Here is a 25,496-nt window from a genome sequence, read left to right as displayed (position 1 = left end):
TTGAACACCTCTAAGACGAAGGAAATGATAGGAAAGTTCTGAGCAGTAACAAGTATAAATATCTACGTTTACACCTAGATAACAAACTAGACAGTTGATGCCATCCTGAACAACTCCAATAACCCAATTTATAACATCTTCATAGACGAAAAAAAAACCCCAAATCAATACTGGAAGTCGCCCGTCTTTTTGTTGTCAAACGGAGAAATACAGAAAATGATTCGCCCCCACAGCCATCAGGCTTTTCAGTTCTCATACAGTTAGCAGATATATGATTTTTCCCTCTGAGATCAATAGTTATTCTTATTATTTCTTATTCTTATGGCCTGGATGATTGAGAACCGACACAGACACGTCACGCTCATTGGTTTTCATGGAAATGTGGAGGAGCACACCCCCCGGAAACAGTGCAGTGCCAGCAGAAAATGAATCGGAAGTATTACTTTTCTGTTTTCGTGAGTTTATTTTTCAAATCATTCTGCACTTAGTAGTGTTGAATGCCCCAGCCGTGCGAGATCACAGTGTCGACAGTTTGTGGAATGAATAGGCTTATCAGCTTGATTTGATGAAACAGGGTGCCGACTGTGTGGAAAACGTTGCACCGGCTGAGAGCAGACTGATGGAGAAGGCAGAGCGGTCCTGCCCCCCTCAATGACCATCTTCAGCTGCTAGCGATAAAAGTTCTCGCTGGCGACACTCTAACTATGGGCCAGTACCATGAAATCCCTTAACTACTGCTGCCACTAAGTCGGTCGTGGAACTCTTTCACAATGCCCGGCTGCTGGTACAGCTGGAAGCTCACAGTAGCCTGATAGTAACGTTACAGGCCTGCTTTTACCATCTCGAAATTTCTTGGCAGGTGAGAGCAGGCCAGCTAGCACTGCTAGCGTTAGCCTTTTCCGCACTGCACCTGTAGTTTTTGATAGTGCAGTTTTTTTCCTCTGGCCACACCTGTGCATTGACATCTACCAACTGGAGGAACATTTAACTTCAAAAAGTATTTTTATGGGATTCTTATCGGCGAAGAGAGAAGCGGGCATAAGCTAAAATGGTGAACTGGAGGCGGCTGCTGCGAATGTCCAACCGATCATTTTTGGCCTTCATATTCATCTTCTCCATGTCCACCACTTGTCTCTACTTCATTTACGTGGCTCCCGGAATAGGTTAGTAATCAGCAGTTTACGCTAACTACCTAAGACGGTAACAGTTAATTTAATTACGTTTGAAATACCCTCTGCACCTTAACCATCTGCTGCTGTTGTAGTTGATACTAACGGTAAACAAGGTCGCTAACAGGCTCACTGTTTCAAGTGTGATACCAGGCTCTTAGGTTTATTTGGACTTAATAATTTTGCTATGTTAATCAGTCAAATGTGTCTATTGAATTAAAACATTGAAATAATAAAATACGCACAAGAGGGTAATGTTTTGACACTACATTGCTGGTTTATGAATGGGATGGAATGATTATTATTTTATTTGTACTATTTATTTTGCACATAGTGTTATTTTGGTGAAATTGAAAAAAGTATTGTTAGGTATGGGCGCTGAATTCTGGAACTGTGTTGTAATGTTTGTTAAACTGATTATATTTTATCCCAGCATTTGAGCAATATTGCTTAAGACTTTCCAAAACTGCCTTACCTGAAAAAACTTATTTCAATATTCTGTTTAGATCTACTTTTGAATGAAGGCAGATTCCAGACTTAATCAACTTAGTAGCATATTTCCAGTCCTTTTATGTATCTGACTGGTTGTATAGTAGCAGCACCACCCCTTTCATGCTAACATGCTCGCACCTAGATTGGGAAACCCTTACTTAACTTACTAAGCTGGCAACCCCCTTTGCTGACAAGTTGATAACTACTTCTGTTGGCATAGCTGAAGCCAGTTAAGGAAAAGAGATCCTGGATATTTTGAACTTGCTCTGTAGTAGGGCTACATCTATTGACTATTTTAGTAATATAGTATTCTATCAATTATGCAATTGATTGAGTAATCTGATAAGAATTACTTTTGTGTTATTTGTGAGCAATAATAAATATTCAAAGAGAAAAAACACGGGTAATGTAAAATCGGCTGCTCATATGTTTGAATTTTAGAAATTGCAGTGCATACATTAGTGTATGCACTGTGGTTTTTATTGAGGGGAACAAATTCTATTTTTCCCTCGCTTTAATTGTTTTTAGCTACAGCTTGCTTTAAATACAACTGTGTTGACTAGAGAATGGGCTAAATTATTGAAGACCCAAAGTATCAATAACCAACATTATATTGAAAGCACTGCTTTTGTTAGTGGAGAAATTAAGAAAACAGATATATTATCTCTACATAAAAGTTGTCAGCATAAAAGAGCCTGCATGTGAGGGGCGGGTGTGGCACAGCTCTGTCTCACACACACCCGCAGACCCTGGTCTTTGTGAGGATGGTGGAGAGAATTAAATGTTCAAAAGTTTGGTTGTGCTTAGCTGGAGTCAGTGCTGACAGTGCTTATTGCCTCAAATGCAACAGGTCATTTGTTTGTAAAGGCAGAAACACAAGTATTCTGTGGAAACGTTTAGTGAATGTCCATCATATTCAGTCTGAGAAATGTCGTTTTTGACTGCCTACCTTGTAGTCCATCTGGCATTGCTCCAGGTAAGTTATGTTAGCCACCTAGAGCACATGTGCACAATTAACTATATTACTGGTTATTTTATCTAAAATATAAATGTGGTTTATGGTTTAAAAGTAACTACTAGTAGGTTGATTCTTATGAATACGTACATTCAGTATGAGATGGTCAAAATGTCACCTGAACTGAAGTTCAATACCCAATGCCAGTTTCAGATCACTCAGTGATTTGGAGGCTGCAAAGTATGACAACATTAAGCCAATGCATCCCTCTGTTGTGTTTTTGTTTGTTTTTGACAACACAATGATTGTGTCTACACGCATACACATCATGAAGAGTAAAGAGGTGAAGCAGGTATTGAGACGTTGAGCTCAGGTGGAGTGAACTAAAACAGTTTTTTTTAGGGTCCAAAACAGGGGTACTGTAATCACCATTAAAGTTTAGTGGTGGTGGTAGGCCTTTATCAAATGTAAAATTTAAAAAAGCTAACTTTGTAGCTGGTCCTGTCCACCACGTTTAGTTTTACACAGGGAAGATCTACAGTAAAGCTACAAAAGTTGGATTAAAATATGCAGATCAACTGATACTGATTCATCTGATGCCATGTTTAAATTAGCTGAAGGCCAACGACAGCCGCAATGACACCTGCTGACAGACATGTCATGAACACACACCAGTTTTATCCAGGATATAAAATATTGTTTATTTTAAAAGATCTATTTTTTCTCTTTTGAATATTTGTTCATGCTCATAAATAAGACAAAGGTCTTTCATGTCTGATTATATCAGACTCAAATCTTCATGCTTGAAGCATGAACAGGCTCTCAATGCATCTAACCTGGTGGCACACGACATTGCAAAGTTAAAGAAGCCCCATTTGTGCGCCAGTATCACAAGTGATGGTGCTGCCTCCATAACAGAAAAAATCTTGGGGTCATAAGGAGAATCCTTGAGGAAGGTCCAAATGCAACTCGGAACCATTGTTTTCTGCATCAGCAGGCCCTGGCAACAAAGGATATGGTTCCCGAGCTTCCAGAGACATTAAATGATGTCATCCAAGTGGACTACATTAAATGGAGCTTAAGATGTTTTTAAAACTGTGCCAAGATGTTGGCAATGAGCATGTGCAGCTCTTGTATCATGCAGAGGTATGCTGGCTTTGGTGGGGAAAGGTGCTGTCCCGTTTTTATGAACTACGATCGGAAATAGCGGTCTTTTTGGTGTAGAAGAGTTCGCCTCTTGCAGATCTGTTTGGTAATACTGTGCAGTTCAAGCTGCACAACATTGTCATTCAAAAAATTTGATGTTGGAAAATTTGGGGTCGTAGTTTGTCATATGAAGGTGATGGTGGGTCCAAAAGCCAGGTAGAGAACCACTGATCTGTAGAATACGAACTTTATTAATCGATAGCTACTACCCTAAAATGTTTACTTTTAATGTTACATGTTTAATTCTGACTCTGCTGATATCTTACAATAGAATAGAACTTGTTGTTGTTGAACAAGGAGGCACTCCTTGTCTATTGCATAAAAATAACATTAAAAAAAAATTATGATGATTTTGGGTTGTTGTTGTTGTTATTATTAGAATATTTTATTTCAAATTTGAATACATTTCTAGATTTTATAAATTCTGTGTATTACTCTAATAATTGCTCAATAGAGAAAAGCGAAATCATAGGTAAGACTTTTGACGCCAACTTCCGATTGAGTGAAAGGTGATCTTCTCACTCATTTCTCTGCATTCAAACATCTTCAGGAAAGGGGCTTCAGTTGTCACGCTGTTAATATCAAGCCACTCCTGAAACAGATGATATCAGAAGTATCTCACTCACAAAGTGGGCTGTTGCTCAGTGATCCAAAGTCATTTTTTAAGATAAAAGTGTATTTTGTGTTCGATTTGGAAATCAAGGTAATGGAATCTGGAAGAAAAGTAGAGCTATCAGGAGATTTTAGACTTCATGTGTCCATCTGCTGACAAATTTTATTAAGATGGTGATTTCCTTTTTCAGCAGGACTTGAACAGAACTACCATAACTACCCGAAGGTTTACTGACTATATTATTACTATATTATTACAACTTCCATTAGGGATTTCTGGGACTCTTCACCATGTAGTTTTAGAACTGAAGAAGCTTCTTGGATAAGAAGTGAAACAGCTTAAAGAAGTCCAGTACTCCTGTACTCACTCTACACCTACGACTGCACAGCGACTAACAGCTCCAACATCATTGTGAAGTTTGCGGACGACACTACAGTGGTGGGTCTTATCACCAACAGTGATGAGACGGCTTACAGGGAGGAGGTCAGCGCCCTGACCCACTGGTGTCAAGACAACCATCTCACCCTCAACGTCGCAAAGACAAAGGAGTTGATAGTGGACTTCCGGAGGTGCAGAGAAGTACACACCCCCATCACCATCAACGGCGCTGCTGTGGAGAGAGTGAGCAGCTTCCGGTTCCTTGGCGTACACCTGGCTGAGGATCTTACGTGGTCAGTACACACAAACAAAACAGTGAAGAAGGCGCAGCAGCGCCTCTTCTTTCTCAGGAGACTGAAAAGATTCGGCATGAGCCCCCGCATCCTCAGGACCTTCTATCACTGTGCCATTGAGAGCATCCTCACTGGATGCATCACCACCTGGTATGGCAACAGCACCGCCTACAACCGCAAAGCTCTCCAGCGAGTAGTGCGGTGCTCTGAACGGATAATTGGAGGTGAGCTTCCCTCCCTCCAAGACATCTACAGGAAGCGGTGCCTGAGGAAAGCGGGGAGGATCATCAAGGACTCCAGTCACCCCAGCCATAAACTGTTCAGACTGCTTCCATCAGGAAGGAGGTTCTGCAGCATCCGGTCCCGTACCAGCAGACTGAGAGACAGCTTCTTCCACCAGGCCATCAGACTGCTGAACACGTCATAGACACCTCAGCTTCACTACTGGAACTTTAACATTATGCACTCCACACTGTACAGTAATGCCACTGTTTTGCACATGTCTCACTGTATATTTTATTTTATTTATTTTATATATTCTATTTATTGTTTACTCTATTTAATTTGTAAAATATGTGTACACACACACACACACACACACACACACACACACACACACACGTAGAAAAATATTTAGTATACACATCCAGAAATGCATATACTATTATATATTGTACATATATTTATTAGTTTCAGATGTGGCCATTCTTGTATTTTGCTTGTTTACATTATTGTATTTTGCACAACTCTGTTGCTTGTGAAGCTCGCACACAAGAATTTCACTCACATGTGCTGTACCAATGTACCTGCACATGTGATGTGACAATAAAAGTGATTTGATTTGATTTGATTTCAGTGGCTTTCTTTCAAAGCTCCTTAGACTACCATGACTTGGATGACTGAGAACCTATGCAGACATATATGGTGGAGGAGGGGGGGGGGGGAATTTCATCAGTGATCTAAGTTCCTTCTTATTAGACTTCGTAATGGACAGGCTGACAGATTAGGTCAGGTGTGAGTCTCCATAGACTATGATGTTTGCAGAGAACATTATGATCTGGAGTGAGAATGAGAGTCTGGAGAGGTGGAAGTATGCACTGGAGGTAAGAGGTGGGCAATAGCAAGAAAGGATACCAAGAAAAGTGAAAGCAAAGATTTACAAGATGGTAATTATTAGTATTTAAAAGTTTGAATGTGTAATTTTTTTTGAATTTATGTAATTCACTAAGTCAATAACACTAAATTCTATATGTCTGCTCTTTCCATCAGCCAACACATACTTCTTCATGGTGCAGGCTCAAGGCATCATGTTGAGGGACAATGTGAGGACCATCGGCCAGATGATCAGATTGTATACAAACAAGAACAGTACTCTTAATGGGACAGGTGGGTTGTATAAGTGCTCACTTTGACTTTGTATCTAGCCAAGAAATGACGTGTCAAAAATCAGTATATAGTTTAAAGAGTGTAGAGCAATTGTTTGCATAATGCTGACTGTACAGACATAGCCACTTAAAATTGCTGGGTGGTCTGTGACAGGACTTTAACAGATTCTTGCCCAATTCTTGGCTGATCCATGGCTGGTACATAAGCAGGATTTTTCTATCCACTTCTTGGATCTAGATGATGAGTTCCACAGCTTTAGAAGTAACTCAATAACCTTTTAAAACTTTCTTGATTAACAACGAGTGTGGCAGTAATCAGGCCTCAGTGTGGCTAGAGAAATTGAACTCAGCTTTCCAAAGATGCGATACACCACAGATAATTTATGTGAGAATAGGAGAAAGCAATCACGTTTTCCACCCAGTGTGTTTTTCCCTTAATACTAAACGCCTTCAGTTTGAAACTGAATTTTGTGTCAACTTGTGTTATTTTTGTAATATTAAATTGGAGATTATCTGGGTCTTTATGTCTTTAAGACATTCCTGCAGTTCATTATTTGGGGTTTTAAATCTGGCTTCATGGATGGATAAGTTTGGGTTTCATCTGCATAGCAGTGAAAAATGTATGCTTAGGGAATCATGTAATAATATAAATAGAATTTGTCCTGGCACTGAACCCTGTGGAAACCCATAATTAACCATAGTGTGTGAAGAGTATACCCTCGATTTACATGAACAAATTACAGTCTGTTAGATAGATTTGATTCAAGCACTGCAGCAACGTAACTTTAATACCTACACCATGATCTAATCACTGTAATAAAATATTACGGTCAACATTATTGAACTCTGCACTGCTATGCTACTATGAGTCTGCTCTCAGAGACCATAAAACCTTTAATAATAATAATAATGGATTGGATTTATATAGCGCTTTTCAAGGCACCCAAAGCGCTTTACAATACCACTATTCATTCACTCTCACATTCATACACTTTAGTAACCTTCACTGAAGCCGTTTCTGCACTGTGATGACCTCTAAAACCTAACTGAGACTCTTCAAATAACCCATTGCTTTGCTGATGATCAGTTAGTTGTTTTACGACCATGTTTTACCATTTCAAGAGTTTTTGCAATAAAAGGAATGCTGGAGAATAGCCTATAAAGCCCTTTTTCCATTAGTACCTATTTTGTTCGACTTGGCATGGTTAGCCACAGTTTTCAGGGTTTTCCATTAGGTCACTTACTTTTTAGTACCTGCTTGGATCGCTTGGAACCCCAGGCAAGCAGGTACTAAAAAGTAAGTGACCTAATGGAAAACCCTGAAAATCTGATATCGTCAGACGATTGGCTGGTCATTAGCATCACTTGATGAGTTAGAAAATTTAAACTGTCATTAAAACCCGGCAACGAGGGAAAAGGCTGCAAAAGACTATGCCATGATCCTCAATATTGACAAAAAAACAACAGATCAAGCAGGTATATCAGGAGCTATATTCTTTCCTCAACCTCCACCTTTTTTGTAGCCTTCGTGTCACATATTATTTACATCGTGGGACGTTGCAATGACAAAAGCCATGCGCGTTAGGTAGTACTGGATTATAACGGAAAACCAGTTGATCCAAGTGAAGTTGTAGCGATCCATGGCGAGTCAATCCAAATAGGTACTAATGGAAAAGGGGCTTAATTAGCAGACATCTGGGTCAAGTGATGGCTTTTCCAGTAACAGTTTAACTACTGCTAGCTTGATGGCCTGTTGTACATAGCTGATTAATATAGATCGGTTGATTATATTTAAGATTGTAGCTGTGGGCCACTAGTGTGTCATTGTTCAGCTGGCATGGTGGTGAGGCAAAAGCTAAAGAACTCATAATCATCACTTATAAGGTGACAAGTGATGCCAAGATATACCTGGTAGGGCAGGGCAATATGGCCAAAAATATTTATCGTGATATATATTTGAAAATTTGCGATAATGATATAACTGACGATATAATTGATGCGAGACAAAATACTTTACAACTTTACAACTTTATCAGTGCAAAAAAACCCCATCAATGTATTTTCACTTAAACAAGCAGCTGCTTTTTATGTGGATTAAAGTTATATAAAAATTTAACAGTCCAAATGCAAATTCCTCGCTGACAGTTTAACCAAAAGGCATTTCCAGTGGAAATTGGCCAACATATCCTGATCCTCATAACCATTTATAATATATCCACAAAACTTAAAAAGAGGTTATATACACACACAATACGGTAATATTATGTTGAAGCACAGTACGTATCACTCCGCGAGGCTCCTGCCTACGGTAGCCGTAATGCTCCGACAGTCCATCAAGCGGTGCTTTGGTGTGTATCTGACGGACGAAAGCCAAACCAGTTCCACACCACTGAAGGTGCACCATTTTTACAATCCAGTTCTGGTTCGTCTGTTTCATTCAACGATCCGCTTTTACCCTTCTCATTCTTCGTTGCCGCCATGCTTTTTCCGCCATGTGCGTATGAAAACAAAGGCACTTCTTACGTGCGTTTTACCCATATTCTATCATGATATTTCATTTTCTTATCATTGCCTAACGTTATACTGGTATTACCGTGAACGGTATGATATGGCCCAGCCCTAATACCTGGTATATTTAAGGTTTAATTAATGGTTGGACTTTTTTGAGCAGTCTTGTAGGAATGGGGTCTAAAAGACACGTTGATGGTTTGGAGGAAGTAATTACTGAAGTTAACTCAGAAAGACCAATTGGAGAAAAGGAGTCTAAATAAATATCAATGATATTGAAAGTAGCTCTAGATAATGTTACGTCTGTGAGATGAGTATTTGTTTTCTCTAATGGTTACTATTTTATTTGTAAAGAAATTCACGAAGTCATTACTAGTTAACCTTAAGGAATGCTTGGTCACAAGAGCTTTTGTCAGCCTGGAGCAATCGGGGACCAAAACCAAGCTTCTGATTTGTAGATGGCCTGCTCTCCTGAGCTACAGCCACGCCTGCAACTAAAAATTATTTTGGTTCCAAAGTAATCTTGTTGATTTATTTATTTATTTTTGATTAGTCGATTAGTCCTATTCTAGGCTCCAGTATATACTTTATCTCACCTTTTCAAGTCTGCCCACCTGTTAAAATAACCTTATTGTCTCTTCCCACAGCAAACTAAAGTAATCACCCATGAAACATTAATTTGAAACTGATCAGCACCTGCCATGGTACAACAGATGAAAATTAACCTGATGGCTAAATATGACATGTTAAATTTGATTTTAAATGGTCATTAATATGCACCACTAATACTTCAATTGAAAAAAAAATCATACTTCATTAATTATCAACTGATTGTGTGAATCCTGTTAATTGTTCGAGCTTTTTGTTGAATCACATCCATTCAAGAGTGATTCAAGAGCTCATCAGCTCTCCTATCACCTGATTGTAGATTGTAGGTTGTAGCTTCATCAATCTTGTTTTTCATATTCGCTTCCATTGAATGCAGGGCAAAAGTTTTTATTTTATTTGTGGGTCCAGATAATCGTGGGTCTAGAGCAGCAGCAGCAGCAGGTTTGCTTGGGTTATCATCTTTGATGATGACTTTCTAACCTCAGTTTTATCTGAATTAAGAAGCAGAACATTAGAGTTCATCCTGGTCTTTATGTCTTTAACGCATTCCTGCAGTTAAACTAATTGGTGTGTGTTATCTGGCTTAATGGATGGATAAAGTTGGGTGTCATCTGCATAGTAGTGAAAATGTGTGCTATGCCTTCTGATGATACTGCCTAATGGAAGCATGTATAATGTAAACAGAATTTGTCCTAGAACTGAACCCTGTGAAACTCCATAATTAATCTTAGTGTGTTAGTAAGACTCTCCATTTAAAATGAACAAATTGGAGTCTATTAGATATGACACAAACCGCTGCAGCAAAGTACCTGTAATACCTACAGCATGTTCTAATCGCTCTAATAGGATATTATGGTCAACAGTATCGAATGCTGCACTGAGGTCTAGCAGGACAAGCACAGAGATGAGTCCACTGTCAGAGGTCATAAGAAGATAATTTGTAACCTTCACTAAAGCTGTTTCTGTGATGAGCTCTGAAATCTGATTGAAACTCTTCAAATAAGCCATTCCTCTGCAGATCATCTGTTAGCTGTTTGACAACTACTCTTTCAAGTATTTTTGAAATGAAAGGAAGGTTGGAGATTGGCCTATAATTAGCTAAGACTGCTGGGTCAAGAGATGGTTTAAGTAATGGTTTAACTACTGCCAGCTTGAAGGCCTGTGACACATAGACGATTAATAGAGATTGAAGCATTAATTAATGGTTGGACTTATTTGAGCAGTCTTGTAGGAATGGGGTCTAAAAGACATGTTGATGGTTTGGAGGAAGTAATTACTTCAAAGTCAGAAAGATCAACTGGAGAAAAAGAGTAAATAAATATCAATGGTACTGAAAGTAGCTGTAAGATAATGTTACATCTGTGAAATGATTATGAGTATTTTTTTTTTCCTTTAATGGTTGGAAGTTTATTTGTGAAGAAGTTAATGAAGTCATTACTAGTTAATGTTAAAGGGATGGTTGGCTCAACAGCGCTCTGACTTTTTGTCAGCCTGGCTACAGTGCTGAAGAGAAACTTAGGGTTGTTCTTATTTTCTTCAATCAATGATAAATAGTATAAGGTTCGAGCTTTAAAGAGGGCTTCCTTATAATGGAACAAAATTATTTCTCCAGGCTAAATTATGATCTTCTAAAATTGTGATATGCCATTTTCTCTACAACTTCTGAGTTATCTGCTTTACTGTGTGCATTTGAGAGTTATACCAGAGTATGTGTAGAACAAGGTGACTGTGGCCTGTAGTGTAACGCTCGGTAGCAAAATCCCCAGTAAGACTAGGAAAGATGCCGAACTATTCTATTGTATTGCTCTGTTTCATTGAGTCACACAAGCAACACTAATCACATTTAGTACAGAAGAGGTAGTAAACTTGTAGTACTGGATAACAATTGTACAACAGCAACCGGTTGCGATTGCCTCAGTCATTGTTGTTCATAGTAGTGCTTTTACTTCTTCACTGGAACATTAAGTATATCAATGAGCCAGTGAAAGGGTACTGCTCTGACGCATTTAGCATTTGCTTCGGGGGCCATATTACTATGTAGCTGGGATAAAGTTGTACCTTATTTTGGTTGTTTATACTACAGATTATCCTGATGGCACTAACTCCAGTGAATACCTGGCCCAACCAACTACTTACCTCCCTGAGAACTTTACCTACGCTCAGAACCTCCCTTGCCCAGAACGATTACCTTCTATGAGTGAGTACATTGATATCAGAAGATAAGTGTTAAAGTGGCTCAGTAAGATTTTGGGGGGGAAAGGGGAAAAAATATTTTGTTGTAGTTTTTTCTTTTTTTTTCTTCTTTTTTTTAGTTTTTCATTCCAAGTATATTTGTGGAATAACCTCCCGCTTAAAAATAATCTCCTCAGAGGGCCTTATGGAAGTAAATATGACAGAGGTCCCTATGGAGGTGATAGAAATGAAGTTCTCCAAGTTTTTTGGCGTCGAGTTTGGAGGCCAGTGGAAACCAAAGGACTGTAGACCTCGCTGGAAGGTGGGTTTTACAAGTCTCGTAATTGTATATTGTAAAGACTAATGATGAAACGTACTAAAACATTTGTATTGGCTGGTATGGCTTCTGGCGGAACTGCAGCTATAGATGATTGTAGTAATCAAATAATCTATCAACTATTTCATTGATTAATCGAGTAATTCGGGAAGAAAGGCATTAATGACAAATAAGTGAATCCAGCATGTGTCACAAAAAACAAACCTTTTGATTGTGCTTATGTGGCATATTAAAATGTAATTTTCAAAAATAAATTTAGTATCTTGACTGGAAGTTGGAAGCCGGAAGTCTGCTTTTCTTTTGGCTTTGGATAATTTTTTGATTCGCCTCAGTTGTGGTGGTATATTTAGCCAAAATGATCACCAATTCTTCCATTTCCAAATTTGTCCAGATAGTTTTCTTGGCTTAAAGTGGGCTATATGTAACAGTAAGCATGTGAAGTGTCTATGATGCCTTATTTGACTCTATTGAAAGTGTTTTCCTATTAATTTAAATTAAATAAAATTAAATTGAATTAGATTAAGGAATAAAACATTCAAACAGTCGATGAACAGCAAATCAGTGACAGTAAAATTAATTTTTGTTCAAACTGTGCAAAATCCTGCATGTTCTTTACATGGCACGAGAGATTGTTATTCCTGCTTTGTATGTTACTATTAGTAAATACTCTTGTGGTTGTTCGTGTCACATAACCAAAGAAATATTTTACTCTCACAGAGAATAAAAGTAAAGATGGTATCCATGTTATGCATGCTAATACCTTATTCTACTATAGATATAATCCTAATGATTTTCCTACAAGAAAGCATTTGTTGATAACAGGCAATAAAAACTCCCTTTTAACTGAAGGAAAACTCTGAAAGATCCAAACTCAAGGTGGACAGGCATCTGCCACAAACTTGGTGGGGTGAAAGAGGAAATGAGTAGTGAGAAACTATTACTGAGAATATTTGTTGGGCTACTAACTTCAGTTAATAACTGCACATTGTTGTGCTGATTCTTACCCTGACACCTATAGGTGGCCATCCTTATTCCATTTAGAAATCGCCATGAACATCTTCCCATCCTTTTCCAACACCTTATCCCCATGCTTCAGAGACAGCGACTGCATTTTGGCTTCTACGTCATTGAGCAGGTACAGTGAGTTGTCTGTTAATTGCACTGAAGGGTATACGGTTATTATTCAACTGAATGTGATTCTTCTGAGCTCAGCATGTGCAAAAAGCATTTTCCAAGGAATAGCTCCCAATGAAAACCAATTGTAGGGATGAACCATTACCACATGACATTCTTGATACTAGGATTGCAACTTTTGATTGTAGTAATCGAAATAGCAACAATAAATATTCAAAGTCTTTCAAAGTGAACTTTCCTGGTTGGGTTAAACTTTGTTGGGTTAAATGTTTTCTAAACTAGTTTCCATTTTAGAAATTGCAATGTTTAACTGCATACATCTGCCAGAAAAGTAAACTCCTTGATTGTTCCATATCATTTTTTTAAAGAAAACATTTTCTTAAATGCAAAAATATGTAAATAAAGTACAGTCAAAGGTCTAAGTCAAATATAATAATAAATATATGCAATAGATTTTTTTCTTCCTTTTCAAAATCCTGTTCTGTCTGTCTAAGGCAGAACGGGGGGGGGGGGAGTAGAGTGGCAGGGGGTAAATGGATACAGATCAAGGACAACCGGGCAATCCGCAGCCCCCAAGAGTACCTAAAACCTAAGGCCATGCATCTCGGCGATATCTGTGCGCATGCATCTGAGCAGGAGTAGGACGGGTGCCCACAGCCAAAGGGTGGGAGTCCCAGACAACCAGAGGTCACGGGCAGCTGACTACACTAGAGGCCGGCCACCCTGGTGGAAGCAGGGTCCCAGGGCTCCAGGCGCACAAGAACTGCCTGATACTCACCTTCATCTATGTGCAAGGCATACAGGGAAATATTACAGCCGACCACCTCCACAAAGTAATGGGATTGATCAGTAGGGATCAGAGAGGAACAAATTCTTTCTTTTTTTTCTTTTTTTCTTTTTTTTGAGGAAGCAGATGTTCTCTCCAGACTGATGTGATCTATGAGTACATATTTTTTTATATATCCAGTTCATAGTGATAGTTTTCTTAGCAATGCATAAGAAATCAATCAATCACCTTTATTTATAAAGCACTTTAAAACAACCACAGCTGACACAAAGTGCTGTACATTGGAACCATAAAATAAAATTACATAAGATATAAATAAAAGCCAAATAAAAAGAAAAAAAAATAATTAATTAAATAACTAAGTCTCACTGAGGTTAAAAGCCAAAGAATAAAAGTGGGTTTTAAAACGTGATTTAAAAGTGGACAGTGAAGGGGCCTCTCTAACTTGCAAGGGCAAGTTATTCCAGAATTTAGGAGCCACGATAGAAAAGGCTCTGTCCCCTCTGAGCTTCGTCCTGGATCTCAGTATGCCCAGGAGCAGCTGGTCAGCTGACCTAAGAGACCTACAGGGTGTGTGGGGATGAAGAAGCTCAGCGATGTAAGGTGGGGCAAGATTGTGAAAGCATTTCAAAACAAACATAAGAATTTTAAAATGAACTCTAAAAGACACAGGCAGCCAGTGCAGTGAGGCCAGGACAGAGGTTATGTGCTCTCTTTTACGAGTTCCTGTTAGGAGTCGTGCAGCAGCATTTTGAATCAGCTGCAGACATGAGAGCAACGACTGACTGACCCCCACATAAAGCGCGTTACAGTAGTCCAGGCGGGAAGAAATAAAAGCATGGATCACTATTTCAAGGTGCTGCCTCGAAAGAAAAGATTTTGCTCTTGCCAGTTGCCTTAAATGATATAAACTGGACTTCACCACTGCTCTGATTTGGTTGTCCAACTTAAAACCAAGATCAGTAACAACAAGTTTAAAATAAACTTCCAGAGGTCCCAAATCTGCAGAGGAGGACTCACAGGGACCACTGGGTCCAGTGGCAAATAAATTTGGCAGTCATCGGCATAACGATGAAATGCGATCCCATGCCTTCTAAGGATAGAACCCAGAGGCAATAAATACAGTAGTGGCCCTGAAATTGAGCCCTGTGGGACACCACATGACAGAGGAGCAGAGGATGATTCGGAACCAAGAAGGCTGACAGAGAAAGTTCGATCTGACAAATAAGACTTAAACCAATTGAGTGCAGTGCCACCAATACCTACTACATCACTTAATCGAGAAATTAGAATATTGTGGTCTACAGTGTCAAAAACAGCAGTTAGGTCAAGCAAGACAAGGACAACATGGTTACCAGAATCGCATGCCAGAAGGATGTCATTAAAAACTCTTAATAATGCAGATTCTTTGCTATGAATAGTTTTAAAACCTGACCGAAAAACCTCAAAGATGCCATTATCATCTAGAAAATCTTTCATTTGACTAAAAACAGTCTTCTCTAAAATCTTGGAAAGTAAAGGCAGCTTGGAAATAGGCCTACTTTGCTAAAACTGAAAGTAAGGGAACATGTCACATAGATCAGTGTTTCCCAACCTTTTGGAGCCAAGGCACATATTTCACATTAGAAAAATCACATGACACACCACCAAACCAAAATGTGGCAAAAAGCATATTGATAATGTTTCCCTGCGCACCAGGTATCGCTGAATTGGCTTGGTTTGTCCCCAGTATACCATTTTTGAACACACAGTGCTGTCGGCCAATGTTAATTTGGCCGACAGCACTGCACATAAAACTGTACACAACGGTAGACTGGTGCATAATAAACAAGTGAATAATGCAAAAAATAGAGATTTCTTTTATGGTAAACTGAGAGAGAGAGAGATGTGCAAGAAGTGTGATTTTTTTTTATTGTGGTGGAAGCAAAACAGCGAAGACAAAATTCATGACAATGTTTTTCAAATGTAAAGCGTAGTTTTGATCTTCTAATGCTGCTGGTTCAGTGAATTCTGGTCACAGTGATGAAACCTGCAGCTTCAGAATGTGTGAGATATCTGCTTTCAGCACCGACGACGTGTCCGTGTACGTGACCCGACAGTTGTTTTTACATCTGTTTGCAGAATCTGTTTACCTGCTCTTTAATCGTTTGCTGTTTTTGCTGTTTAGTGGTTGTCAAAATAGTTTTGTGAGCTTTAAGCTGAGATTCTGATGTTTCTGGTAAAAGCCCACCCCTAGTAATTGTCCTACAGACATGTCTATTATGTAAAAGTAGAAAGAGACGTATGTGTAGATACAGATCAGCTGACTCAATACAGCCATGCCGTGTTGTTTTAGTAGTGATAAACCTGCTGCTGGCAGAACTCCACGTGCAGTGTCTAAAAATCTTTATGCAGGATTTCCAGGAATGCAAAGCGTGCGTCAAAGTTGGACTGTTTTTTTGTTTTTTGTTTTTTGGGTCTATGGACACCAAAATGTCCACCATGTCACCATTTGGTGGAGAAGCTGGTTCTGGTGAGTTTTCAGGGGGGCTTCAATTCGAGGACGCTGTTCCTGTGCTGCTGGAGGGAGTCAGTGCCTTGTTACCTGGTTTTCCCATAACAATGCACTCAACACTCGTCAATAAATTGCTGCAAACTGTCCAGGTCTTCTTTACAATCCTCCTGAGTGGTTAAGTCGTTTAGATATGTATGCAATCTAAACTAAGGCATAAAGAAATGTACCTTTACTCTGTCTTCTTGGAAGACTTACTTACTTCAATAGAAGGCAAAAAGTGTTCTAACAATGTTTTATCTCCTGGTAGATTTGTTTAAGTGTGCTAGTGAATGAGTCAGTTTGTGTCTGTAAGCATTTAAAGGTGTGTTGTAGCTGCAGTGAAGAAAAGTGAGCATATCAGTATTCTGAAGTTTTTGTGCAAGACATTACGATAGTCTAGATGTTATTTAAAATTAATAATAATTTAGTGTCCAGCCTAAAAACCCAGTGTCTCAAAGTTTTACTGGCCCATGTGCATTTTTGCTGATCTGTGAAGAAAGTTTTATTTTCATAGATTTAAATATTAATGCAATTTAATTAACGCTGTATTTTTATATTATATCACTTTCAATCTAAAAAATGTTGGGAAAGCTTGTGAAATAAATATGGTCTAGTACACCCATGCTTCCATTTAGAGTTACTCCTGTTTGCTTCCATGTGAAACAGGATAGCAAGCTGTTAACCGTTCATCTGCATTTTTCAATACAACGTCTGGAGGCTTACTGTAGATTGCTCTCCGTTCTATCTAAGAAGTAAGCATTACCTAAGTGCTGCCATGGTTGCATCGGAGAGCACCTTTTTGCTCCAGAGGATACACCAAACATCCTCTTTGCTTTTTTCCCTCATCAGTACCAGCTATACTACTACTTCTTCTCATGAACTGCTCTTTGTGTCGTCCCTGACCCAGGACCAATTTGCCATGGGAGACACCCCCCCCCCCCCCCCCCCCCAACTATTATAAATACTGTTAAAATCCATGCATCCATCCTCATAGTAGTTTGAGTACAAGTGAGATGAAAATAATCAGTTGTTACGTTTATATCTGTTAAAAAACCAAATGTACTGTCTGCAATAACTTGTCTGATGTAGTGCAAAAGTTACATATAGTTAGGACTGATAATGTTTTTTTGCCTAGTTCATATGTTAAAGTTATTGTTTTACTGTGAGCTATGCAATTTGCTAATTGCATTGTTTCAGATCTCATTTGCAATTCAGTGTGCTTGCTTTAAATAAGTGCTAATGTAGTTTACTAAACTGAATTGTTATTGGCAAAAAATAAAAAAACTGCACCATGCTCACCAGAAATGTGTACTTTTTAGAGTGGAAGCCAGCCATTCAACAGAGCCATGTTATTTAATGTGGGATTCATGGAAGCTATGAAGGACTTGGACTGGGACTGCTTGATTTTCCATGATGTTGACCATATCCCTGAAAATGACAGAAACTACTATGGTTGTGGTCAGATGCCACGCCACTTTGCTGCCAAGCTGGACAAATACATGTACATGTGAGTATGTGGAAAATTTACCAGACTGGTAGGATAATAATTTAATTGCAACAGACCTGGAATTATTAACCAACTAGAAAGTTTCTGATTTTTATTAAACGTGTTCTTTTGTTGTTTTCAGTCTTCCATATAGTGAGTTCTTTGGTGGTGTGAGTGGGCTCACTGTGGATCAGTTCTGGAAGATTAATGGTTTTCCCAATGCATTTTGGGGTTGGGGTGGAGAGGATGATGACTTATGGAACAGGTGAATTACCAACTACGTTGTGTTCTTACTTTACTAGCTACCGAGGAAGCTGCTAGATAAAATGCTGAGTTTGCAATGTGTGATCTACTAAAAATCTTGGACAAGTAGCCACTGTCCAAAAAATGACTTTGAAATGCCTTCATAAAGCCTGGACAGCACCTAAAGAAACTAGGTGAAGTTCTGGCCTCCATGTAGCAAAATATAGAGAAATTTGGGGTCATTCAAGACTTTTGCACAATATAAGAGTCTGAAGAAATCTAAAAAATAAAATATTAAATTGCAACCTAACAGAGAAAAGGAAAGAAGGACATACTCATAATTGAAACTGAAGTCTGAAGAAGTAACAGCCCAGCAAACAATAGTCTCAAAAATAACCTCCACATCTGGTTTGGGATCTATGAGGAAGCTTCTGTGCAAGAATATATATTTTTTCTGTATTTAATTTTCTTTTAAATTGTATCTGTTTATTAGATTAAATTAAAATGGAACACAAGGAAAAGCTGTTTACTGGAAATAGTTTTGGTGATTTGCAGTGTAAAATGGTCAAACTGCCTGTTAAGTTAATTTTACTTTTTTTTTTTTTTTTTTTTTTTACAACGAAAGCTGTCAAAAGAATGTGAAATTAAATTTTATTTATATGGACTCAAAACAGTGGCCACAATGTGCTTTCTATTATAAGTAGGGCTGTCAGCATTAACACGTTAATCGTGATTAACGCTCTGTGTGTGTGTGTGTGTGTGTGTGTGTGTGTGTGTGTGTGTGTGTGTGTGTGTAAAAAAAAGAAAAAAATGTAAATAATGGTAAATGGCCTGTATTTATATAGCGCTTTTACTAGTCCCTAAGGACCCCAAAGCGCTTTACACATCCAGTCATCCACCCATTCACACACACATTCACACACTGGTGATGGCAAGCCACATTGTAGCCACAGCCACCCTGGGGCGCACTGACAGAGGCGAGGCTGCTGGACACTGGCGCCACCACCAGTAGGCTACGGGTGAAGTGTCTTGCCCAAGGACACAACGACCGAGACTGTCCAAGCCGGGGCTCGAACCGGCAACCTTCCGATTACAAGACGAACTCCCAACTCTTGAGCCACAATCGCCCCTAATATATATTTATATATAATATATATATATATATAATATATATTTTAACGTAGTTAACCCATCTGGAGTGCAGAATGACTCAAAATCCCTGAGAAGTCTCTGTCAATGCATTTCGGGCAGTTGGTCCATTCTGTGCTCCAGATGGGTTGTTTGCGTTAAAAAATTTTTTAATCGCGTTAATCATGATGATGGCATTGATACGTTAACACTTACAGACCTAATTATGAGGCAAAGACCCTACAGTAATACTGAGAAAATCATCTGCAGCTAACTATCCAAGTCAGTTTTTTTGGAAGAAATCTCTTGGTGACACTCTGCAATTAAGTTAAAGGGGCTTGTTTATAGTGGAAAGTAGATACGCACCAAAGGACGGAGGAGGGGACTCCCAACCACTGACTGCTAGCTGAAAGTCGGCTGTCAGTTAACAGACAGCCGACTGACGTCTGGCTGAAATCGGCAATTTTGAGTGGCTGTTTCTATACCAGGGATTGAACCACCAACCTTCCGACTGACAAGCCCCTCCTGCAGTGATGTACTGAAAAACATTTGTTCACACAATTCAGCAACGTCGTTGACATAAGTTCTGAATGTTTATATATTTTGCATGCACGAGATAGAAAACGGAAAAACATATTTTTGATTCCCGTGCTTAAAAAGTCCAATATAAATTCAAACTTGTGCACTCAATAATTAAAATAATAATAACAGGAATAATTAAAAGCCCATAATTATTATTGATGTTATGTATACACTAATATTGGTTTTAATTCTGTAAATAGTGATGCAGCTTGATTACCTTGCAGGGTTCAGTATGCCGATCTGAATGTGACACGACCAGAGGGGGAGATTGGCAAGTATAAATCAATTCCTCACCATCACAGAGGAGAGGTGCAGTTTCTTGGGAGGTAAAGTTTCTTTTTTCATATTAAAAAATACATTTACAAAATGTCCTAACTCTAATGAATAATATCTTTTTTAAACAGCATTAAACCTTTAATTTTAATTTGAGTTTATTTTGTTCTGATTCTAACTGCAGCAGATCTAACATCCTCTAGATAGTGCATACAGTGGGGCAAAAAAGTATTTAGTCAGCCACCGATTGTGCAAGTTCCCCCACTTAAAATGATGACAGAGGTCAGTAATTTGCACCACAGGTACACTTCAACTGTGAGAGACAGAATGTGAAAAAAAAATCCATGAATTCACATGGTAGGATTTGTAAAGAATTTATTCGTAAATTAGGGTGGAAAATAAGTATTTGGTCACCTCAAACAAGGAAAATCTCTGGCTCTCACAGACCTGTAACGTCTTCTGTAAGAAGCTTTTCTGTCCCCCACTCGTTACCTGTATGAATGGCACCTGTTTTGAACTCATCATCTGTATAAAAGACACCTGTCCACAGCCTCAAACAGTCAGACTCCAAACTCCGCCATGGCCAAGACCAAAGAGCTTTCGAAGGACACCAGGAAAAGTATTGTAGACCTGCACCAGACTGGGAAGAGTGAATCTACAATAGGCAAGCAGCTTGGTGTGAAAAAATCAACTGTGGGAGCAATCATCAGAAAATGGAAGACATACAAGACCACTGATAATCTCCCTCGATCTGGGGCTCCACGCAAGATCTCATCCCGTGGGGTCAAAATGATCATGAGAACGGTGAGCAAAGATCCCAGAACCACACGGGGGGACCTGGTGAATGACCTGCAGAGAGCTGGGACCAAAGTAACAAAGGTCACCATCAGTAACACACTACAACGGCAGGGAATCAAATCCCACAGTGCCAGACGTGTTCCTCTGCTGAAGCCAGTGCATGTCCAGGCCCGTCTGAAGTTTGCCAGAGAGCACATGGATGATACAGCAGAGGATTGGGAGAATGTCATGTGGTCAGATGAAACCAAAGTAGAACTTTTTGGTATAAACTCAACTCGTCGTGTTTGGAGGAAGAAGAATACTGAGTTGCATCCCAAGAACACCATACCTACTGTGAAGCATGGGGGTGGAAACATCATGCTATGGGGCTGTTTTTCTGCCAAGGGGACAGGACGACTGAGCCGTGTTAAGGACAGAATGAATGGGGCCATGTATCGTGAGATTTTGAGCCAAAACCTCCTTCCATCAGTGAGAACTTTGAAGATGAAACGAGGCTGGGTCTTCCAACATGACAATGATCCAAAACACACCGCCTGGGCAACAAAGGAGTGGCTCCGTAAGAAGCATTTGAAAGTCCTGGAGTGGCCTAGCCAGTCTCCAGACCTCAACCCCATAGAAAATCTGTGGCGGGAGTTGAAAGTCCGTGTTGCTCGGCGACAGCCCCAGAACATCACTGCTCTCGAGAAGATCTGCATGGAGGAATGGGCCAAAATACCAGCTACTGTGTGTGCAAACCTGGGAAAGACCTATAGTAAACGTTTGACCTCTGTTATTGCCAACAAAGGTTATGTTACAAAGTATTGAGTTGTATTTTTGTTATTGACCAAATACTTATTTTCCACCCTGATTTACGAATAAATTCTTTACAAATCCTACCATGTGGATTCATGGATTTTTTTTTTTTCACATTCTGTCTCTCACAGTTGAAGTGTACCTCTGGTGCAAATTACTGACCTCTGTCATCATTTTAGGTGGGGGAACTTGCACAATCGGTGGCTGACTAAATACTTTTTTGCCCCACTGTACAAATATGTTGTACACAAACATAATTTAGAAAAAAGAGCAGAGCAGGCCATCCAGTAATTGAAACATAGGTTTGTTGGATTATGGTTTCCACCGGTCTGTATCTTTGTACCCTGATGTGTTCACTTGTCTATGGGTCTGTTTATGAGAGGAAACTGTATGCACAATTTAAAGTTGCCACAAGAGGTGTTTGTATTAACTTCAGACTTTCTTAAGTCACACCATTGGTAATGGTGTTGAGGTCTTAGAGTACATCTACTGTATCTGCCTTTACGCTGATCTGCACACCATCTGAACTACACACCAGTGTAACATGGCGGAAATGTTATGGCCTGGGAATGTGGAACCATGTGAATTTTTTAATAATCGCATAATAAAATAATGCGATTGCTGATGGAAGTAGCAGGATGAATTCTGAAGTATACAGGGCTATACTCCCTGCTCAGATTAAGCTAAATACTGCAAAATGTAACAAATGGTGCTTCACAGTACAAATGGATAATGACCAAAAGTCTACTACAAGTAACCCAAGAGTTTCTTAGGGCAAAGGAATGAGATATTCTTTAATGATCAAGTAAGTCAACTGATCTCAGTCCAACAGAGTTTATGATTTTCAGTGACTGAAAATAAAGCGACACAGTTCAAATAGTCAACAACTGAAGCTGTTTGCAGTAAAGGCCTGCAACCAGTAATCATTTTCAGTATGATCAGTTTCTCTAAGTACTATAGAAATTTGGCCGTCTGTACCTGACGTTGTTGAGGTTCGGAACATTTCGGTCAAGTTCAGATCTGGACTTTTATTGGGCTGTTGCAATACCGTGGTTCCTTTCTTTCATTTTCAGTCATTCTGTTCTATATTTAGTAGTCAGAGGGAGAGAGCCCCTTGTTTGACTCTAGAATACTTTGCTATACAGAGGAGTTCATGGTTGACTCACAAGTCCTCAATCCTCCAAGTCTGTACTTGATAGTGTGTTTTTTGTTAATATGCTGTTTTCACAAAATTTGGCCTTGTGAATTAGAGCCAATCATCTTCACTTTTGGTCTTATCTGTGGTGTGTTTATATCTAACTTTGCAAAACCGAGCCATGTTTTTTTTGTTTTGTTTTGGGGGTTTTTAGAGAGAGAAGGGGCTTTCTCCTGGCAACCCTTCCAGACAAGCCATACCTGTTTAGTCTTTGTGTAATTGTACTGTTATGAACTCTGGTATTTAACAGTAACTGGGGCCTGTGGAGTCCAAGATGCACCTGAGTGCTCCAGACCAGCAAATTGACTAAACATCTGCTTTTGTAAATGTGTTCACATTTGCTGATGATCAGTTACGCAAGTATATTTGATTAGCAGCACCTGTTTGCTATGCAGTCCATTGGGGTGGTGTAGAGAGGCAGAATTACAAAAGTACTGACCAAGCACTTCCGGACCTGACTATATTTAGATAACCGTTACCTCAATGTTGGACCAGTTTAGACACTTTGGGTCTAATAACCTGATGCTTCAATCTCGTAAATGCCCAAATAGGAGTAGAGCAGGTAGAGTGTACTGATACTGTGTCACTTTTTTGTTTGTAGGTATAAACTCCTAAGATATTCCAAAGAGCGGCAACACTTGGATGGTCTCAACAACTTGCGTTACAGTCCACACATCTCGCTTAGTAGTCTCTACAAGAACATCTCTGTGGACCTTTATCCTGAGCTTGCCCCTATCACAGAGTACTGAACTGACCCAGCCACATCTTCCTGCACTCCCTGAGCTCACCCTGTTCTCTTCCAGTCTGACCTCCTGGTGTTATCTTCAGCAGTTCAGAGGTAAAGCTGTGGAGAAGAGGTGGCACAGGCTCTGAGGGATAAAGAGAAGCGCCATATAATGCTGCCAAGAAATCTTGCTGTGGAAAAAATCCAATCCAAATAAAAAAGTTTTTTTGCGTTTCAAAGGCAGTGGCTAGTTTCTAAAGATGAACAATTCATTCTGTGTGTCAGTTGAAAAATGTGTGGGTGTGCTGAGTGTGAATTGATGGGTTTGTTGCTGCATGTCATTTTGTTTGTACCAGCTTAACTACAAGTCGACATTAATCTTGAGCAGCAGTGATCTCAACTCTAATGTTTACTGCAAAGCCTTAATGTGGCAAAACCACAGCTCCCTGCTCTCGGCTCTGCACTGCTTCACGTCTGATGTATAAAACCATCACCTTACAAGCCAATAAACATGTTTGTTTTTTTCTCAACTTTTATTTCATTTGTTTGATACATATCATTTTATTATAACAGTAATCTTTTTAAAAGAGGGACACACTGTTAACATTTATATACATATATATGTATGATGTACATTTTTTTTTTCTTATTTTGATAAATTGTATTTATTTTCTGTTTCAGGATGTTTAGTATTTCTCTTTTGTCTTGTTTTTTCTCCTGCACTGCTGCTGAATCTGCATGAACATGTATGTAAATATCAGCCTCTTAATGATCACAGAACACAGATATGTAAATAGTCTTTGAATGCTTGAGCAAATACAGTGATATTCCAGTGGACATGAATTTTATTTTGGCAGCTACCCTTGATTTGAGTATTTAATAAGAGTGAATCATTCCTTTCCAGCTGGAAGTTCTAACGATGTAAGATGTTTGGGTCAAAAAGCATCCACATCTCATTATTTGTTAGCATCTTTTGCATGCCTTAATTTTTTTTTTTACATTTTTTTTCAAACATAAATTAATTTCATCAGGTAGAGATCTGCGTATTTAAATGATTTAATTTCTATTTTTTAAATGTGCACTGTACAAATAAAGGTTAGATAAAGCATGACTAAGGCGCTCCATGACTTTGTAAAAAGAGCATGGCTGGCCATCGTGTCCACACAACATGCTCAGTACAGGTTCATGGTTTCACATAAGTCTATATTTTTTGTCTCAGATGTTTCTGTTTTTTATGATTTTCTATGCTTTTTTTTGTTTGTTTGTTTTTTCCAAGTGCTGGATGAGATGATAGACCTCTTTATTGTACTGTACCATGTAATGAAGCATGGCAATTTGATGTGTGGATGATGTGTCTGGACTGTGGCTTTAAATGTTTTGGGGCTTTTTTTTTTAAATTTCTTCCAAAGTTGCCAAGCAGTGAGAAGAGCCAGAACGAGAGAACATTGGTGTGAGCTTCTCATAGGTATTCATGCTGTGAAAACAGGTTTTTTTCTAAACCTAAGCACTAGAGAGCGTAATGATAGAAATGTGTACACAGAATTTTTGGTGACATGTTGACCGTTATGATTCTGTGTCGCTAGGATTTAAATTTGACCATGATTTGTATGTTTGGAGATTTTATGTTGTTAAATAGTTCTCTGCCCACGTTTGTCCTGGACTTTTTGCTGATTATTGAATCCTGTTAAACAGCTTCAGAATGAA

General features: G+C 39.0%; 1 protein-coding gene across 2 annotated transcripts; it reads left to right on the top strand.

Annotated features, from left to right (window-relative positions):
• Positions 1–396: 396 nt before the first annotated feature.
• b4galt6 (UDP-Gal:betaGlcNAc beta 1,4- galactosyltransferase, polypeptide 6) lies at positions 397–25,496 on the top strand. 2 transcript variants are annotated; one of them, XM_085386407.1, is made up of 9 exons: positions 397–1,163; positions 6,376–6,492; positions 11,692–11,805; positions 11,978–12,102; positions 13,136–13,252; positions 17,891–18,078; positions 18,200–18,322; positions 20,235–20,336; positions 23,670–25,496. In XM_085386407.1, exons 1-9 carry the CDS (start codon positions 1,049–1,051, stop codon positions 23,815–23,817), a joined length of 1,149 nt encoding a protein of 382 aa, XP_085242533.1. In that variant the 5' UTR covers positions 397–1,048; the 3' UTR covers positions 23,818–25,496. The 2 variants fall into 2 exon arrangements, with proteins under 2 accessions (XP_085242533.1, XP_085242532.1); XM_085386406.1 differs by having other exon boundaries at positions 11,921–12,102.

The sequence above is a fragment of the Rhamphochromis longiceps genome, linkage group LG17 (assembly GCF_057381845.1).
Source record: "Rhamphochromis longiceps isolate RC_006_pf linkage group LG17, R_longiceps_female_GT1.1, whole genome shotgun sequence".
NCBI lineage: Eukaryota > Metazoa > Chordata > Actinopteri > Cichliformes > Cichlidae > Rhamphochromis > Rhamphochromis longiceps.
The sequence above is the reverse complement of the archived record's forward strand: the minus strand, read 5'-3'. Positions and strand labels throughout refer to the sequence as shown.

Excerpts from the sequence above, each read along its gene's own strand:
- b4galt6 (XM_085386406.1), top strand. The coding sequence starts at position 1,049 with ATGGTGAACTGGAGGCGGCTGCTGCGAATGTCCAACCGATCATTTTTG. Across the intron at positions 12,103-13,135 it reads ACTGTAGACCTCGCTGGAAG|GTGGCCATCCTTATTCCATT; the intron begins GTGGGTTTTACA and ends TGACACCTATAG. Across the intron at positions 18,323-20,234 it reads GATGATGACTTATGGAACAG|GGTTCAGTATGCCGATCTGA; the intron begins GTGAATTACCAA and ends ATTACCTTGCAG.